Source organism: Nerophis lumbriciformis, linkage group LG12 (genome assembly GCF_033978685.3).
Source record: "Nerophis lumbriciformis linkage group LG12, RoL_Nlum_v2.1, whole genome shotgun sequence".
NCBI classification, from domain to species: Eukaryota; Metazoa; Chordata; class Actinopteri; order Syngnathiformes; family Syngnathidae; genus Nerophis; species Nerophis lumbriciformis.
This window is the reverse complement of record NC_084559.2, coordinates 17,528,584-17,548,145: the sequence shown is the minus strand read 5'-3', so window position 1 is coordinate 17,548,145 and position 19,562 is coordinate 17,528,584. Positions and strand designations below refer to the sequence as shown.

At 38.7% G+C, this 19,562-nt stretch overlaps 1 protein-coding gene across 1 annotated transcript in view; it reads right to left on the bottom strand.

Moving 5' to 3' along the window:
* The window catches only part of LOC133622912 (cell cycle checkpoint control protein RAD9B), a 20,392-nt gene extending 1,301 nt beyond the window's left edge, over window positions 1–19,091 (bottom strand). Inside the window, exons 1-10 of the mRNA XM_061985764.2 lie at window positions 19,008–19,091; window positions 18,668–18,738; window positions 14,754–14,885; window positions 13,339–13,453; window positions 13,165–13,264; window positions 9,166–9,272; window positions 7,087–7,193; window positions 5,479–5,543; window positions 5,270–5,392; window positions 463–649 (exon numbers count right to left, since the gene is read on the bottom strand). Of these exons, the coding sequence (XP_061841748.1) occupies window positions 463–649; window positions 5,270–5,392; window positions 5,479–5,543; window positions 7,087–7,193; window positions 9,166–9,272; window positions 13,165–13,264; window positions 13,339–13,453; window positions 14,754–14,885; window positions 18,668–18,738; window positions 19,008–19,041 (1,041 nt within the window). The 5' untranslated portion in view covers window positions 19,042–19,091. The remainder of the gene's footprint in view (window positions 1–462; window positions 650–5,269; window positions 5,393–5,478; window positions 5,544–7,086; window positions 7,194–9,165; window positions 9,273–13,164; window positions 13,265–13,338; window positions 13,454–14,753; window positions 14,886–18,667; window positions 18,739–19,007) is intronic.
* Window positions 19,092–19,562: the final 471 nt, after the last annotated feature.

Genomic DNA, 19,562 nt, shown 5'->3' with positions numbered 1-19,562 from the left:
AAACTAACAGAACATAGCAAAAACATGATCCGGACCACGGATCATGACAATAAGTGATTCTTACATTTTAACAGAAGTGTAGATAGAACATGTTAAAAGAGAAAATAAGCATATATTAATAGTAAATGAACAAGTAGATTAATAATTATTTTTTACAGCTTGTCCCTCATAATGTTGACAAATAATAGAATGATAAATGACACAATATGTTACTGCTTATGTCAGCAAACTAATAAGGAGTCTGTTTGTTTACTTACTACTAAAAGACAAGTTGTCTAGTATGTTCACTATTTTATTTAAGGACTAAATTGCAATAATAAACATATGTTTAATGCACCCTAAGATTTTTTGTTAAAATAAAGCCAATAATGCCATTTTTGTGGTCCCCTTTATTTAGAAAAGTATCAAAAAAAAAAACATTTCGGTACCAGTACCAAATTTTTGGTATTGGGACAACCCTACCGTAGAGGAAGCGGGACTGGTGTGGTCGGGTGCACCAGGTCTGAGAAGGCTGTGATGGTGTGACAGAAGCTGTGTCAAAGTGGCTGAGGGGCCAAGAGGGCTGCCCTGGCTGGATGCAACCACATGGACCCCAGCATCATGGCTGAAGCCCTCATCTCTGGCACCAACCACAGCAGCATCCACACATCTGTCAACACACATAGGAAGAACCTTTTTTATTTCTATTGTTAAGAGTACATTTCTGTACAGGTTTGTTATCTACTGAAAATGACTAAGAGAATTGTTTGAGGAGGCTGATGCGTTGCCAAGTATGTACCCAGACCTAAACCCCATTGGCAACTGTGGAAGGTGGAGCAGCACCAATTCCCAAAAGGATTAGGAAGTGCTGAATAACAATTAGGGCTGCAATGATTAAGCAACTCAGTCAATTAAATAAAAACTATTAGATTTATATTTTGTTGCTTTGATGAATCGTTATCGAGTGTAACTAATACAGATGAATAAACCCGGAACTTTAAATATATGAACATATATTCTGCAGTAGAGCACACAAGAGCACTGGTGTGTGATTGTATTACCATATTAATACTCATATTACAATGTTGGTCATGTACATTTATCAGAAAAAAGAATGAAGGTTATGGCAAGCAGAAAATTGGTTTATTTGACCTGTTTTCCCAAAGAGCATTTATGCTATAAAGTGTGATTTCTCAATTAATCGAACAAACTCATCAACAGATCACTCGATTACTAAAATAATCAATAGTTGCAGCACAAATAATAAAATAAATTTGGGAACATTTTTAAAATTCTCACTTAGGGCAGTGATTCTCAAACTGTGGTACGCCAAATAATCAATAAAGTGATTAGTGTTTTATTTTCCTATATTTAGAACGCAGTGTTGCTGCTCAAACTGTGTGTAATGTTAGTGTAGTGGCCGAAAATATTAACCTCTTAAGGCCGAAGCTGTTTGTTTACATGCTTTTTGTATTTGTCTTTGCTATTTGGGCTTATTGGACCCTAATTAGAATAAAAACTAAAAATCATCTTTTAATATGATGTACTTAGTCCATAAGTACACAAACGTGTACTTCATATTTTTACTTTTTTCCCCCCAAAATCCATGTTATACTCTTCTGACACCACCAGATGGCAGTATAAGTGTCCATATGTCGGCATAAGACCCCAATTCAGTAGTGTACACAATTTTGGAAATAAGAGCTAAAAGGTGCTGTCCACGCATGTGGCCACTAAGGCCTTTAGAGGTTAATATACTTTTATCAATCCATTTTCTACTGCTGGTCCCTTTCGGAGTAAGGGGTGGCTGGAGCCAATCCCAGCTGCACTCGGGCAGAAGGCACCCTTGTTAAATAAAACCCCTGCCTTGTTTTTAATGAATAATTAGGCCGATCCACGCTACTGTATTTTAATGTCGGTCATAATAGTGGTCTTTTAGAGCCAAGTGTTTTCTATAGTGGGACTTGGTGAAAAAAGTTTGAGAACCACTGACCTGGGGTGCACTCACTCGTGTTGCCTGGTAATTCCACAATAATGGCCGTATCAATTTCTACATAACAGACTAGTCTAAATGATATCATTTTCTTTCGAAGACATAATAATGGTTGCTGAAATGTAAGGGGTGTACTCACTGTAGTGAGCTACATTATATGAAATAGGAAAGAGAAAGTGAGTTTTTAATATTAGACAAGTTTTGTTTAGCAATAATGGCCATAAGAGACTAGAATGTCACTTGGTGTAGCGCAGACGTCTAACAAGACTGAACTAGGCTAACTTGGAGACTCTGAATTACCAAGAGGTGTGAATATTGAATATACATTTCAACCACAACCCTGATGAAGAATGAAGTAATAATCCAAATTGTACAACCTCGTGAGCGTTTGACATTAAAGTTTCAACCCTGTGCTAGACCCTTTTTTGGTATCATTCACTTTATGTAAACATAATGGGGGGGTGCACATCTGACACATACAGTAAAGGCCAAACGTTTGGACACACCATCTCATTTCAATGAGTTTTTTTTATTTTCATGTCTAGAATGTCACTGAAGGCATCAAAACTATGACACCTGTGAAGTGAAAACCATTTCAGGTGACTACCTCTTGAAGCTGGTACGGCAGCTGCACCGTTGCAGACAAGGAGAGGCTCCATAGAGTGGTAAAGGCAGCACGGCGGATCATCAGCTGCCCTCTCCCCTCCCTGACAGACATGTACACTAGGGATGTCCCGATCCAGGTTTTTGCACTTCCGATCCGATACCGATATTGTTTTTGCACTTCCGATCCGATACCGATACTGACCGATACCGATACTGACCGATACTGGCCTATCCGAGCATGTATTAAAGCTTAAAGTTATTTAGCCTACTTAGTTGTCAGAATCATGTTGAAAAGGGTTTTAGTACTCTTGATAACAACTAGCCAGCTGAATTAGGGGAGTTTGAATAATACACAATGGTTGGTAACAAGAAACTGACCTGTTTATTCAAGAATAAACACAAAATAGACAAAATTATACATGACGAACAGAAATGGCATCATTGAACTAGGGCTGGGCGATATGGCCTTTTTTTAATATTGCGATATTTTAAGGTCATGTCACGATACACCATATGTATGTGGATATTTTGCCTTAGCCTTGAATGAACACTTGATGCATATAATCACAGCAGTATGATGATTCTATGTGTCTACATTAAAACATTCTTCTTCATACTGCATTAATATATGCTACTTTTAAACTTTCATGCAGAGAAGGAAATCACAACTAAAAAAATCACCTTTTTTTTCATACGGTGTTGATGTGGAAATGTTTGCCTCTGCATTTTGATGGTGTGGACGTGTGGCACCGAATGGAGATAAGCGTCTCGACAGACGTTACAATATTTGAAAAATGATGACGTAAACTGTTTTCTCTGTCGTGTCCGTGTGTCGAAAATTGTTATGCGCTTATTTTTTTATTAGATTTTGTGCGTGGCATAGATTTGCTGTGCGCAATTGCACAGGCGCGCACCTTAGAGGGAGCGTTGCTTGCACGGCTGCGCTAGCATCACAGCTAACGTTAGCCATGCTGCTACCTGCTTGGGGAGGGCGTATACGTACGTGACGTATGTCGTGACAGTATGTGACGTATGACGTGACAGTATGTGACGTGTGTAAGGTGCGCTCGCTGTCTGTGAGAGGGAGACACAGGAAAGAGTGAGAAGAGCCTGTCATGTAATGCCAGCAGCTAAAAGCAACTGCGTGAGAATCCACAGACCTGTGGATGTGTTGAAGGTGTGCTGGAAAATGCGGAACGGAAATTAGGGAGCAGCAGAAAAGTGGAATGTATTATTTAAATAAGTGTGTTGGAAAACACGGACCGGACTTTCTTTAAAAACTGGATCTGGATCGGCATTTTCCCATGCCTTGCCGATACGCATTCTTTGGCAAATATCGGCGGCCGATCCGATCCAAATATCGGATCGGGACATCCCTAATGTACACCTCCCGCTGCCTCAGCAGAGCTACCAACATTATCAAGGACAGCTCCCACCCTGGCTTTGACCTGTTTGACCTGCTGCCCTCAGGAAGGCGCTACAGGGTCATCAGGTCTAAGACAAACAGACTCAAGAACAGTTTTTTCCCTAAAGCCATAACCACGGTGAACTCTCAAAGGCACTGATTTTATAGTTTAGCACCTCTTTGTATGCAATTTTTACTTTCCACCCACAGTCTGAATGCTTCTGTATATATGCATATAGTAAAATATTTAATATTTAAACAACACATTCAGAACATTCGTTCTCAGGACCGAACTGTGCACCTTACCTCCTTTTGCACTATTTTTCTTTTCTTTCCTTCCTATGTTTTGCATATTTATAGACTGTCGCACTGATACTGGAGTTGCTTTTAATCTCATTGTGTATAGTGACAATAAAAGGCATTCTATTATATTCTATTCTAAGCTCATTGAGAGAATGCCAAAAGCGTGCAAAGCAGTAACCAGAGCAAAGGGTGGCTATTTTCAAGAAATATAAAACATGTTTTCAGTTATTTCACCTTTTTTTGTTAAGTACATAACCCCACATGTGTTCATTCATAGTTTTGATGCCTTCAATGACAATCTACAATGTAAATAGTCATGAAAATAAAGAAAACGCATTGAATGAGAAGGTGTGTCCAAACTTTTGGCTTGTACTGTATATCACAACCTGATGAGGAAATGAGCCCTGAGGACAAATACATATGAATCATTTTTACCCCTTCATTCTGACGGTGCCCCTTCTGGAAAATTGTCCATGTGGACCACATTAAAAACCACCACTGGCCATAAGCAATCAAGTAAACCTAAATTAAACAACTACTTTCTGAGAAGTAACCAGATTGAAACACCAGAGAAAGGGTGAGTCATAATGACTTAGGGCTGCAGATCCAAATGTGCCACACAATAAAAGCAAGGCTGGACTAACAGAACTGAATTCATACACAGTCAGCCTCATGTACAAAACCAGCGTCTCAGGTGCCTTGACTTGCCCTACTTTTCTCTGTCACAGACATAAGGCTGGCAGTAACCCTGCACCCACTTAGGATTCTAAAAAGAGCCAATGAAAGCTAGTTGGCATGGCTGAGAGCCAGGGGAGAAGCTCAGGTAGATCCCTGTGGGAAGATTCCATTAGACCAGCTCAAACATAATCACTGCAGATCTGAGAAACAGGAGCTTGGCGTGACAAGGGCGTCATCTCTGACATTCTCACACATCACAAATCTTGCACATGCTTGTGTTCTAGAACAATGGTGTAGTGCTATACCTAGGTGAGGTTGGGTCAGGGCTCTTTGTTGGTTGGGATGAGCTTCTGCTGTCAGAGTCAATCAGGGTGGCCAGCACCACTGTGGCCTCCATGACCATGTCTTCCACAGAGAAGCACACAGGCCTACAAACAGGAGCAATGATGACGCAGATCACTGTCATTTGAGGTATGAGCACCACTCAGCTGATCGCTGAGGCAACTGGACTCACTTTCCTGCAGTACCAAAGTGGATTGAAACTGGTAAGCAAAGTGACTCGGCAAAGGACAGCAAACCCTTTGAAAAAAAAAGAAAAAAAGAACGTTGTGAGTTTTAAATTGTCAACACTAGAAGCTAAATGGGGCGGCACACAGCAGGCCATCAGAAACACTCCAAGGTGTTTAGACAGGTCAAGTCTGGTTAATTGGACTAACACCGCAACCGTTTATCCTAATTTCCAAGAGGCCAACCAAGTGCTGATGTGTTTTCAAAGCCAAATTCAATTGTGCTCAGTTTGATGCTCTTACTAAAGAACCACTAAATATGCAACTTAAATAATTTCAATAGTGTTCAATGTTTCGTTAATGAGTGCATCTTATTCTAGTCTGGAAAGTAACATTGGTAAAACCTCATATTTGCATCTTTCTGTGTTTTGGTATCATTCATGCCCCTAACTTGATGTTTGGAAATGAGAGCCATAAAACAATACGGACAGTGGAACACAGTAACAGCGTTTTGATTAGAGAACCTAAATCAGTGGTTCTTAACCTGGGTTCGATCGAACCCTAAAGATTCGGTGAGTCGGGCTCAGGGGTTCGGCGGAGGTCAAAACACACCCGATTCATCGTGTAAATAAAAACTTCTCCCAATTGGCGTATTACGGATACGACAACAGCAGAAGTCAGACTGATTTGCATTTGTGTAATTTGTTGTGAGTTTATGCACTGTGTTGGTTTTGTTCTTTGAACAAGGTGATGTTCATGCACGCTTCATTTTGTGCACCAGTAAAAACATGGTAACACTTTAGTATGGGGAACATATTCACCATTAATTAGTTGTTTATTAACATGCAAATTAGTAACATATTTGCTCTTAACTAGTCATTATTAAGTACTTATTAATGCCTTATTTGGCATGGCCTTATTATAACCCTAACTCTCTAACCCTGGCCCTAACCCTCTATCCCTAACCCTAACCAAATAACTATAAATTAAGTCTTTGTTACTTAGAATATGTTCCCCATACTAAAGTACTACCAAAAACATATAACGTTGTCTTGAATTTGAAAAAAAACAAAATTTTATTTTTCACTAAAGAAGGGTTTGGTGAATGCGCATATGAAACTGGTGGGGTTCGGTACCTCCAACAAGGTTAAGAACCACTGACCTAAATTATGACCTGTTGTGTTCTAGCTTCAATGGTGTAGTAGTGGTTCAAGTTGGTGACCCTCTCTTCTTTGGTGCTGTGGGCGAGTGTTTGCTCATGTGCTATTAGTTAACCATCCATCCATTGTCTACCGCTTGTCCTTCTCGGGGTCGCGGGGGTTGCTGGAGCCTATCCCAGCTGCATTCGGGCGCAAGGCGGGGTACAAGGACAAGTCGCCACCTCATCGTTAACAAAAGAGCATTTTCCTAGAGCAAGTTGACAAGTTGAAGTTTGTCTATGACCCTCAAGCTCGCCATAATATGTTTGGTATCTAGTATCTTGCTTGTTGAGTGCATCCAACTGACCTGATGAATGCTGGGCACAAATACAGTAAATTTACACATTTCTACGCTAAGAACCCACACCCAAACATTAACTTCTTATGTGACGGGCCTCCAAAAACAGCGGTGTTTACCCTCAGCTCCTTCAGACAGAAGGTTATAGCAGAGTCTCCTGCAGACTGATAATAGTCAAACTCGTCGGGGTGTAAGGACACTTCGGTGCAAATCATCTTCACATGATCTGTGACAGAAACACAGGCAACATTACAAGGTCTGTGGAAGTCTCTAGGGATGTCCCGATCCAGGTTTTTGCACTTCCAATCCGATACCGATGGTGTTTTTGCACTTCCGATCCGATACCGATACTGACCGATACTGGCCTATCCGAGCATGTATTAAAGTTTAAAGTTATTTAGCCTACTTAGTTGTCAGAATCATGTTGAAAAGGGTTTTAGTACTCTTGATAACAACTAGCCAGCTGAATTAGGGGAGTTTGAATAATACACAATGGTTGGTAACAAGAAACTGACCTGTTTATTCAAGGATAAACACAAAATAGATAAAATTATACATGACAAACAGAAATGGCATCATTGAACTAGGGCTGGGCGATATGGCCTTTTTTTAAAATCGCGATATTTTAAGGCCATATTGCGATACACGATATATATGTGGATATTTTGCCTTAGCCTTGAATGCATATAATCACAGCAGTATGATGATTCTATGTGTCTACATTAAAATATTCTTCTTCATACTGCATTAATATATGCTACTTTTAAACTTTCATGCAGAGAAGGAAATCACAACTAAAAAAATCACTATTTTTTTCATACGGTGTTGATCTGGAAATTTTTGCCTCTGCATTTTGATGGTGTGGGCGTGTGGCACCGAATGGAGATAAGCGTCTCGACAGACGTTACAATATTTGAACAATGACGACGAAAACGGTTTTCTCTGTCGTGTCCGTGTGTCGAAAATTGTTAGCGCTTATTTTTTTATTTCATTTTGTGCGTGGCATAGATTTGCCATGCGCAGAGGGCGCTTGAGCAGTGCGCAATTGCACAGGCGCGCACCTTAGAGGGAACGTTTCTCGCACGGCTGCGCTAGCATCACAGCTAACGTTAGCCATGCTGCTACCTCTCTGCTCGGGGAGGGCGTATACGTATGTGGCGTATGACGTGACAGTATGTGACGTGTGTAAGAAGGTGCGCTTGCTGTCTGTGAGAAGGAGACACAGGAAAGAGTGAGAAGAGCCTGTCGTGTAATGCCAGCAGCTAAAAGTGGGCGGCATGGCGTAGTGGATAGAGCAACCGTGCCAGAAACCTGAGGGTTGCAGGTTCGCTCCCCGCTTCTTACCATCCAAAAATCGCTGCCGTTGTGTCCTTGGGCGGGACACTTCACCCTTTGCCCCGGGTGCCACTCACACCGGTGAATTGAATGATGAATGATAGGTGGTGGTCGGAGGGGCCGTTGGCGCAAATTGCAGCCACGCTTCCGTCAGTTTACCCCAGGGCAGCTGTGGCTATGAAAGTAGCTTACCACCACCAAGTGTGAATGAATGATGGGTTCTACATGTAAAGCGACTTTGGGTACTTAGAAAAGCGCTATATAAATCCCAGGTATTAAAAGTAACTGCGTGAGAATCCACAGACCTGTGGATGTGTTGAAGGTGTGCTGGAAAATGCGGAACGGAAATTAGGAAGCAGCAGAAAAGTGGAATGTATTATTTAAATCGGTGCGTTGGAAATCACGGACCGGAGTTTTTTTTTTTAAACTGGATCTGGATCGGCATTTTCCCATGCCTTGCCGATATGCATTTTTTGGCAAATATCGGCGGCCGATCCGATCCAAATATCGGATCGGGACATCCCTAGAAGTCTCATCAGTCAGATCACAACAGGTGTGTCCAAAGTGCCATTGTCAGCCAGTGGCAGGTTATTTATTGGACATATTGTAAAAATAGAATCAATTCATTATTATGCAAATTAGCTTTGTCACCTACCACACAAACTAGAATGTAAATATTCAGTTCAGATAGGTTAGCATGTATTAAACTTCATTGGTTTCTTTTCAGCATATTTAAAGCACAACATGTATCAAATTGGCCAGCATTTTAATTGTTTTCTGTAGGCTGGAAAAAGTATGGACACAGCATAAAAATGAGAAAAATATGCATGACTAAGTGTAGGAAGAGAGCAACATTAGCTCACCATTTGCTTCTTGATGGTAGTTCATCAGACTGACTCTGAGAGGGGCTATAGACAGAGTGACCTCCTCTTGAGATGCTGGGAAATGCATCACCATGTTTGCAAGAAGCCTGCTGAGAGGAAAAGGAAGTAAATACGCTTCAGAAATGTAGTGAAATGCTGCCATCTGCTGCTAGGTCATTATTTTGTATCATTGTGACTTCACATTAGGGAAAGAGTGCAACAACTTTTTTCCACTGAAAAATTAAAGGCTGCGGGGTGGCCATGATTGTATTTTAGATTTAATAAAGAGATTAATATTAAGCCAATGTAGATATTATATACTATAATAGCTTTGTGTCATACAGTAGGAGACATAGCGTATTATTATTACTACAGGTATTATACAGTACTTGTAGGGGTGTAACGGTACACGTATTTGTATTGAACCGTTTCGGTACGGGGGTTCCGGTTCGGTTCGGAGGCGTACCGAACGAGTTTCCACACGGACAATGCACACCGAGGCACAGCACAAGGCATGCTAGCAGCTAAGGGGCTAGGATAGACTGACCATACGTCCTCTTTTCACCGGACATGTCCTCTTTTGCGGAGCTGTCAGGGCGGAGTTTCTTAAATGCCTCAAATGTCCGGCATTTTGAGTTAGGGTTTCGTGTATTTTCAATGTACGTTCAGGGTTAAGAAGGGGTTAAAAACAAAACAAATTGTGCACGCAGCAGCATTGGTGAGGGAGGGGCAGAGACAGAGAGAGCGAGAGAGTTATGATAAACGCGCATGCGTCGCCAGGCTCTGCGTCTTATCCATAGATTTAATTTTTTATTATCTGTAGCAGGGGTGTCAAAAGTGTGCCCCTGAGGCCATTTGCGGCCCACAGCTAATGTTTTAAAAGCCCACGGCACATTTTAAAAATACTATTAAAATAAACAAAAACATAACAAAAGTGAAATAAAAAAGCTTGAAGGTTAAATGTAATTTAGAAAAAGTTGCAATGTTGACTAATAAAACAAAGCTGTTTTTTTTTCTTTCAAACTGTCATTGCTCAAAACATAACAATGAATCAAAATCAATGTTATTATGAATTATTGACCTATCCAAGGTTCCCATTACTTCACATCAAATATTCCACTAAGAAAAATATTTTTGGTGGAAGATTTTTTGCAAATTTGGTAAATAAATAACCCAAAAATTTATATTTTGTTGTTTTCTTACTGTACCGAAAATGAACCGAACCGTGACCTCTAAACCGAGGTACGTACCGAACCGAAATTTTTGTGTACCGTTACACCCCTAAGTACTTGTGTTATGAAATATGAACATTTCAACTCTTTCTTAGTTTTTGTGCTGTTTTTTGCACATCCAAATGTTGGTCAGCATTCAGCACTGATTTAAATATCAGTGTCTTTATGTCTACTCACTCTTCTTTACAGTAACAATATTTTGGCTTTTTCCTCATCTTTCCCTCTTTTTCCTTGTTCTGTTTGGGAGGTTTTTTTTTTGTTTAATTGTAATGAGGTTTGTTTAATTGTAATTTCAGAACGTGTATTGGGTCAATAAAATACGACTTCGTAAATACGGCTGCAAATGTGCTTCAGGGCATGATGAGTATATGATATACACACTTTATTTTACTTCAAGCAGTGATTATATTCATATCAAATTGTTAGACTATAGACAGAAAAATCACATGCCAGTTAAAAGCACCGTACTAGGTTAACCTCCCGGTGACAATGTTGCGGGAGAAGACGCCTATAAAAATGAAGTGGCGCACGGAGCAGGTGGACGACGCCCGGCTCAGAGTAGTGGAGTTGAAGGGCTTGATTGACTCAAGAGCACGTCACAGATGATGGACATTTTGTGAATTTTGACCCCGGTTTTAAGCCAACATGCGCTTGAGAGACAGCCAAGGCCAAAGTGTGAATGTGATCTGATGGAGGTGCCATAAGTCCCATCATTTTCCCAGGACATCTGTTCTGTCACAGCTGCGATTGCGCAAGGAGCGACGTCTTCAAAGGACAGAATCGACTAATTCCAAAAATGGTACGACCTTTGACGTTCACATGCCTAATCGATTGTTTTATTTAAACACTGTCATGAATGAAGTTGATGAATGTAATGTGTACAGACTTGGCATGACATTTTAGGCCACTGCAATTATGATGACGTGTTAAAATGGAAAGTGTCACCAATGGGATGGAAAATTAAGGGTGAGACTGAGAAGCCTAATTTAACATGTGAAGTGTGTTTAAAAGAAAGGTTTGCTCAAAGCAGAAATAGAGATCAGATTGAGAAAGCAAAAGATGTTCTTGATCTCGTTCATGTTGAACTTGCTGGACCTACAGAGCCAGCAGGTGACGATAGTTTTAGATATGCCTTAGCATTAACAGACAACTATTCAGGAGCTATATTTCCTGAAAGCTAAGAGTGATGCTGTTAAAGCCACATTGAAGGGTGTAAAACTTTTTTATTCTATAGTCTTGCTGACCATTATTGTGACTCTGGGTGAGAATGGAGCTAACACAAATGGCTGCAGGTGGTTGTTGCTGTATGTGTGCAGGCAAACACATTGTTGCACTGCAAAAAGTCACTGTTCAAAAACAAGAAAAAAAAATAAAAAATTAGGGGTATTTTACTTGAACTAAGCAAAATGATCTGCCAATAGAACAAGAAAATTCGGCTTGTCAAGACTTTCCAAAACAAGTAAAATTAGCTAACCTCAATGAACCCAAAAATACCTTAAAATAAGTATATAATAAGTAAAACATTTTTTACCTTTTTGCTCAATATGTTGAAAAAATATTCTTAAATAAGTAAATGCTAGTGCCATTATCTTGACATAATGATATGTGCTTGGCATCATGATTTTTTTTTTCATGCTTGAAGTAAGAAATTATTACTTTAAAAAAGTAGTTTTATACTTGTGAGTGTTAATGACATAGCTTTGCATCAGTTGATATTCTAGTTTCAAGCATGTTTTACTCAATATAGGTCATAAAATCTCTGCAACAAACTGTAATATCTTACTGAGATAATTTCGGACCAAAACCCTTAAAACAAGTAAAACACTAACATAAAATCTGCTTAGTGAGAAGAATTATCTTATCAGACAGAAAATAAGCAAATATCACCCTTATTTGAGATATTTAATCTTAGATTTCAGTTTTTGCAGTGTGTGTGCTGTTTGTCGTCCTCTGTCCTACGGCAATTCTAGCTTTTCCTAAAATGTGCACGCCAAAACACGTGCTTTTATTTTGAATGCCTGCCTTTAAAGGCTACAGAATGTGGTACTTCAATGTTGCTGTGCTGCTACGGGAATACTACAGAGGATTTTTTTTTTTCATGAAAAATTTGGGACAATTTGGTAAACTATGAAAACATTTGGATGTAAATCCACTGCAAAAACTGAAATCTAAGTAAGATGAAATATCTCAAATAAGGGTGATATTTGCTTATTTTCTTATTGTTTTTAGGGTTTTGGTCCTAAATGATCTCCGTAAGATATTACAGCTTGTTGCTGAGATTTGATGACCTATATTGAGTAAAACATGCTTGAAACTAGAATATCAACTGTTGCAAAGCTGTGTCATCAACACTCACAAGTATAAAACTACTTTTTTAAAGTAATAATTTCTTATTTCAAGAATGAAAAAAAAAATCATGACTTTGACACAATTGTGTTCCATATTCAAACAGATGACAGCCAAATGGACTTTGCGGTTTTATTTTCAATGAAACAATAGAAAATACGTACTCATATAGTAGTACAGTTGTTATTAGTGAGAATATACTTATTTTAAGGTATTTGTGGGTTCATTGAGGTTAGCTAATTTTACTTGTTTTGGAAAGTCTTGACAAGCCACATTTTCTTGTTCTATTGGCAGATAAATTTGCTTAGTTCAAATAAAATACCCCTAATTTTTGTATTTTTTTTTCTAGTTTTTGAACACTCACTTTTTGCAGTGTCAACAGGGGAAAAGTGTTTTGATGACCGAACAAAGAGGTGCTTGCCTGGCTGGTGCCTTCAGCACATTGGGACAAAGATGTGAAGCAAACACTGCCTGCAGAGCTTCACTCTCTTGGTAACACAGGTTGTGGGTTTTTGTGATACCTGGGAAAACAGAAAAGTATCAACTCAACAACGTAATGGACGTAATTATGCCTTACAACAACTTTACTCCCAACCATGTCTACAGGAAAACTGGATCATTATTCTGTCATTGGAAGCGTTGACTGATATCTGGCATCGCTCCACATTACGCTCAATGGAAGTCAAACAACGGAAAAGTGGCAGCAAAGACTGAAAAGAAAATTGAAGAACCAAAAAAAAAGTATTAGTCTTAGGAGAATATTTTTAAATTACAGTGGTACCTCGGTTTTGGTACGCCCCATTTCTCGTACGATTTGGTGTTCGGAAAAAAATGTCGCCTAAAGTTTGCCCCGGTTTTGAATATAACGCCTAAGTTATCATACGGTAGAACATTGCGCGTAACAAACTAATCATTTGCCCACGTATCATTCCACAAAATCGAGGGCCCTAACAAAGAATCCCACGCGTTAGTGACTCAGTCTCTGTGCCTTTTTTATTGGGTACGACTGCAAAATAATCCACCATGGGACCAAAGAGAGTTTTGCGGGCCAGCACTTCAAAAAAGGTGAGAAACACTATTGAATCCAAGTAAGAATTGTTAACCAAGTATGAAGGTGGCATCCGTTTGCCCCTCCTCCCTCTCTGTTCATCGCCGAATTCACCAGGAAGAGTCTTGAATTAAGATAAGTGATGTTAAATGTGCATTTATTCATTTCATTCGTCATTCCCCTCCCTGAAGGATTTACACAACTCCCGCTGCCTCAACAGAACAAAAAGCATTACCAAGGACAGTACACACCCTGGCTTCCACCTGTTCTACCTGCTACCATCGGGCAGGCGCTACAGGTGCATCAGAGCCAGAACAAACAGGCTCAGAGACAGCTTCTTTCCCAGAGCTGTCACCATCTTGAACTCTAACTTATAATAATAATTCACCCCTATACAATATCCTACCCTAATACCCTACTGTGCAATATTACCCTTCGAGTGCAATACGTCCGACACTGATTGTTATTTATTACTCCGGTACTCATGTCTGGTTCTGTATATTGTACAGTACTTTGTATTTCTATAGTGTTTTGTATATTTTACAAGATTGCTTATTATTTTTATTGGATAGTACCGGTAGTCTGTTTATTTCAATTGTTAGTTTTTTTCTTTATTGCCTGTTGTGTAATTTATTTTATTTTATTATTTATTTATTTTTACCCCATATTTGTTCCGCACCTTAAGTTGGAGTCCTTAATCTCGTTATATGCAAATATAATGACAATAAAATTCATTCTATTCTATTCTTCTCATACTGTATCTATTTCACATACTTTTTACATGTAAAAAAGTATTATCTAAAAAAATGTTTTGCTTTTGTTAGGTATGTACTAATTGGATTTACATTGGGTTAAGGAAAATTCAAAAAGAATATTTTGGAACAGATGGTTACAAAAACTGAGGTACCACTGTCCCACTATATTACTTAATATATCATAATTCATTATCTCATTGGCATTACCTTCATATACAGTTTGCATTTAATAGGTTCACTGGCCTCCTCTGACACCACGCTGTACTTGTGGAAGAACATCGGTGAGAAGAGGAAGCAAGCATATGCAGACTCAGCTGCATTCACTGATCTCAGTGCCAGCTGTAAGACAAATACTTGTGTTAGGACTGGGCAGGTCAATCTCGTATTGACAGTACCAATATCAAGGATAGTATCAATATCGGCTCGATACTGCCGTGATGGGACACTTTTCAATTCTCTTCTATGTTTATTTTTTACAAATGTCTGTGGGTTTTTGTGTTGTCCATATTGTTACATTGTTGTTATTATTAGGATAGGATAGGATAGACTTTTATTTATCTCACAATGAGGAAATCACATTATTGCAGTGCAGGTTTTTACATACAATAACAGAAGTAAAGTGTAATGAGGCATCTGTGTAAATGTTGCAAACAGCCCCTTTAAGTACAGTACAGGTTTATTTAAATTCTAAGTACATTTTCATTTAATCTTTAAAAACTGTATTTTGATATCTATTTTAGTACAATGTTTAATTTTTATGTGCAATTGATTGCATTTAATTCATAATTTAAATACAGTTTTTTATTGGCCTACAGTCAAACACAGAGTTACTGTTTTGACTGTCATGCCAACAATATTAAATATACTTGTTAAATAAAGACAAAGTATTTTTTTAATCAAATACTTGGGCCTACTACACTACTGTATTTTAATGTTGGTCATTATGGTGGTACTTAAGGACCAAGTGAAATCTGAGGTGGTACTGAGTGAAACATGTTTGAGAACTACTGGTGTAGACAATGATGACATGACGAGAACTACTGGTGTAGACAATGATGACATCACAATAACTACTGGTGTAGACAATGATGACATCACCATAACTACTGGTGTAGACAATGATGACATGACCATAACTACGTACTGGTGTAGACAATGATGACATGACCATAACTACTGGTTATGATGATATGACCATAACTACTGGTTATGATGACATGACCATAACTACTGGTGTAGACAATGATGACATAACCATAACTCCTGGTTATGATGACATGACCACAACTACTGGTGTAGACAATGATGACATCACCATAATTACTGGTTATGATGGCATGACCATAACTACAGGTGTAGACAATGATGACATCGCCATAACAACGGGTGTAGACAATGGTGACATGACCATAACTACTGGTTATGATCACATGACCATAACTACTGGTGTAGACAATGATGACATGACCAGAACTACTGGTTATGATGACATGACCATAACTACTGGTGTAGACAATGATGACATGACCATAACTACTGGTTATGATGACATGCCCATAACTACTGGTGTAGACAATGATGACATCACCATAATTACTGGTTATGATGGCATGACCATAACTACTGGTGTAGACAATGGTGACATGACCATAACTATTGGTTATGATCACATGACCATAACTACTGGTTATGATGACATGACCATAACTACTGGTGTAGACAATGATGACATGACCATAACTACTGGTTATGATGACATGACCATAACTACTGGTTATGATGACATGACCATAACTACTGGTTATGATGACATGCCCATAACTACTGGTGTAGACAATGATGACATGACCATAACTACTGGTTATGATGACATCACCATAACTACTGGTGTAGACAATGATGACATCACCATAATTACTGGTTATGATGGCATGACCATAACTACTGGTGTAGACAATGATGACATGACCATAGCTACTGGTTAGGATGACATGACCATAACTACTGGTGTAGACAATGATGACATGACCATAACTACTGGTTATGATCACATGAGCATAACTACTGGTGTACACAGTGATGACATGACCATAACTACTGGAGTAGACAATGGTTGGTTGATTGATTGATTGATTGATTGAGAAGTTTATTGACATCTTAAAGATGAACTGATAACATGACCATAACTACTGGTGTAGACAATGATGACATGACCATAGCTACTGGTTAGGATGACATGACCATAACTACTGGTGTAGACAATGATGACATGACCATAACTACTGGTTATGATCACATGAGCATAACTACTGGTGTACACAGTGATGACATGACCATAACTACTGGAGTAGACAATGGTTGGTTGATTGATTGATTGATTGATTGAGAAGTTTATTGACATCTTAAAGATGAACTGATAACATGACCATAACTACTGGTGTAGACAATGATGACATGACCATAACTACTGGTGTAGACAATGATGACATCACCATAATTACGGGTGTAGAAAATGATGACATGACCATAACTACAGGTGTAGACAATGATGACATCACCATAACTACTAGTGTAGACAATGATGACATGACCATAACTACTGGTGTAGACAATGATGACATCCCAATAACTACAGGTGTAGACAATAATGACATGACCATAACTACTGGTGTAGACATTGATGACGTGACCATAACAACTGATGTAGACAATGATGACATGACCATAACTACAGGTGTAGACAATGATGACATCACCATAACTACAGGTGTAGACAATGATGACATCACCATAACTACAGGTGTAGACAATGACGACATCACCATAACTACTGGTGTAGACAATGGTGACATGACCATAACTACTGGTTATGATCACATGACCATAACTACTGGTGTAGACAATGATGACATGACCAGAACTTCTGGTTATGATGACATGCCCATAACTACTGGAGTAGACAATGATGACATGACCATAACTACTGGTTATGATGACATGCCCATAACTACTGGAGTAGACAATGATGACATGACCATAACTACTGGTTATGATGACATCACCATAACTACTGATGTAGACAATGATGACATGACCATAAGTACTGGTTATGATGACATGACTATAACTACTGGTATAGACAATGATGACATGACCATAGCTACTGGTTATGATGACATGACCATAACTACTGGTGTAGACAATGATGACATGACCATAACTACTGGTTATGATCACATGACAAAAACTACTGGTGTAGACAATGATGACATGACCATAACTACTGGTTATGATGACATGCCCATAACTACTGGAGTAGACAATGATGACATGACCATAACTACTGGTTATGATGACATCACCATAACTACTGATGTAGACAATGATGACATGACCATAAGTACTGGTTATGATGACATGACTATAACTACTGGTATAGACAATGATGACATGACCATAGCTACTGGTTATGATGACATGACCATAACTACTGGTGTAGACAATGATGACATGACCATAACTACTGGTTATGATCACATGACAAAAACTACTGGTGTAGACAATGATGACATGACCATAACTACTGGTTATGATGACATCACCATAACTACTGGTGTAGACAATGATGACATGACCATAGCTACTGGTTATGATGACATCACCATAACTACTGGTTATGATGACATGACCATAACTACTAGTGTAGACAATGACATGACCATAACTACTGGTTATGATCACATGACCATAACTACTGGTTATGATCACATGACCATAACTACAGGTGTAGACAATGATGGCATGACCATAACTACTGGTTATGATGACATGACCATAACTACTAGTGTATACAATGATGACATGACCATAATTACTGGTTATGATGACATGACCATAACTACTGGTTATGATGACATGACCATAACTACTGGTTATGATGACATGACTATAACTACTGGTTTATAATGACATGCCCATAACTACTGGTTATGATGACATGACCATAACTACTGGTTATGATGACATGACTATAACTACTGGTTTATAATGACATGTCCATAACTACTGGTTATGATGACATGACCATAACTACTGGTTATGATGACATGACCATAACTTACCCCTTTGACCATTGGGTCTATCCACAACTCATCTCCAATCCGTGAAAGTGCTTGAATTGCCTTTCCAAAAGCTGTAACAAACATTGGCAGTCACTACAGGCATGGTGATACATCTTCTCATTTAGTGTATAAGTAAAACTGCTTTAAGACTATCAAGTACTTTAGAAAAATAAATAAAAAACTTTGATTGTATGCTAGCCAGAAGTTAGCTTGTATGCTATTGCTTCGACGTAAATGCTAATAAAGCATGAATTAACATAACAGATAACTAAGTAGGAGGTTACAATTGGAAAACAACAAGTTTATGCAAGTGTTTGGCAAGTTTTGTGTGGAAAATGACCTTTGACACACGTCCCCTGGAGAGTACAGTTCATGTTGAAGTGAAGCTGCTTCCGTCGACCACGAGGCAGTTGAAGCGCGCACCTGAGAGGAGTTCTCAACTTGTGCGTTACATTTTTTATAGATTCATTAAAAAAAAAAAGTATTTACATTCATAATTTTTAGACATGTGTTTTAACTATATTGTTTGACAGGCGTCTCATCCTAAACGCGACTAATAGGGAGCGCCCAAATACCAATTCATTGACCCCAAAAAGGGACAAGCGGTAGAAAATGGATAGATGGATGGCATTTGAGTCTTGCCATTTATTAATAGCGATACGATCCCGAGAGGAACAAGCGGTATAAATAGATGGTTGGATACACATTTTATCCATTTTTTTTTATTTAAATTGAATTAATGGATTTCAATTAAATTTGTATAGTATATTTTTTTAACCTTTTGCCAATGGATTTTTATTGTTTTAATGAGTTTTTACATTTGTTGGATTCTGAGTCTTATCTGCAAGTGTGTGTGTTTCTGAAAGAAACATTAATTACAAAAATCTAACTGAAA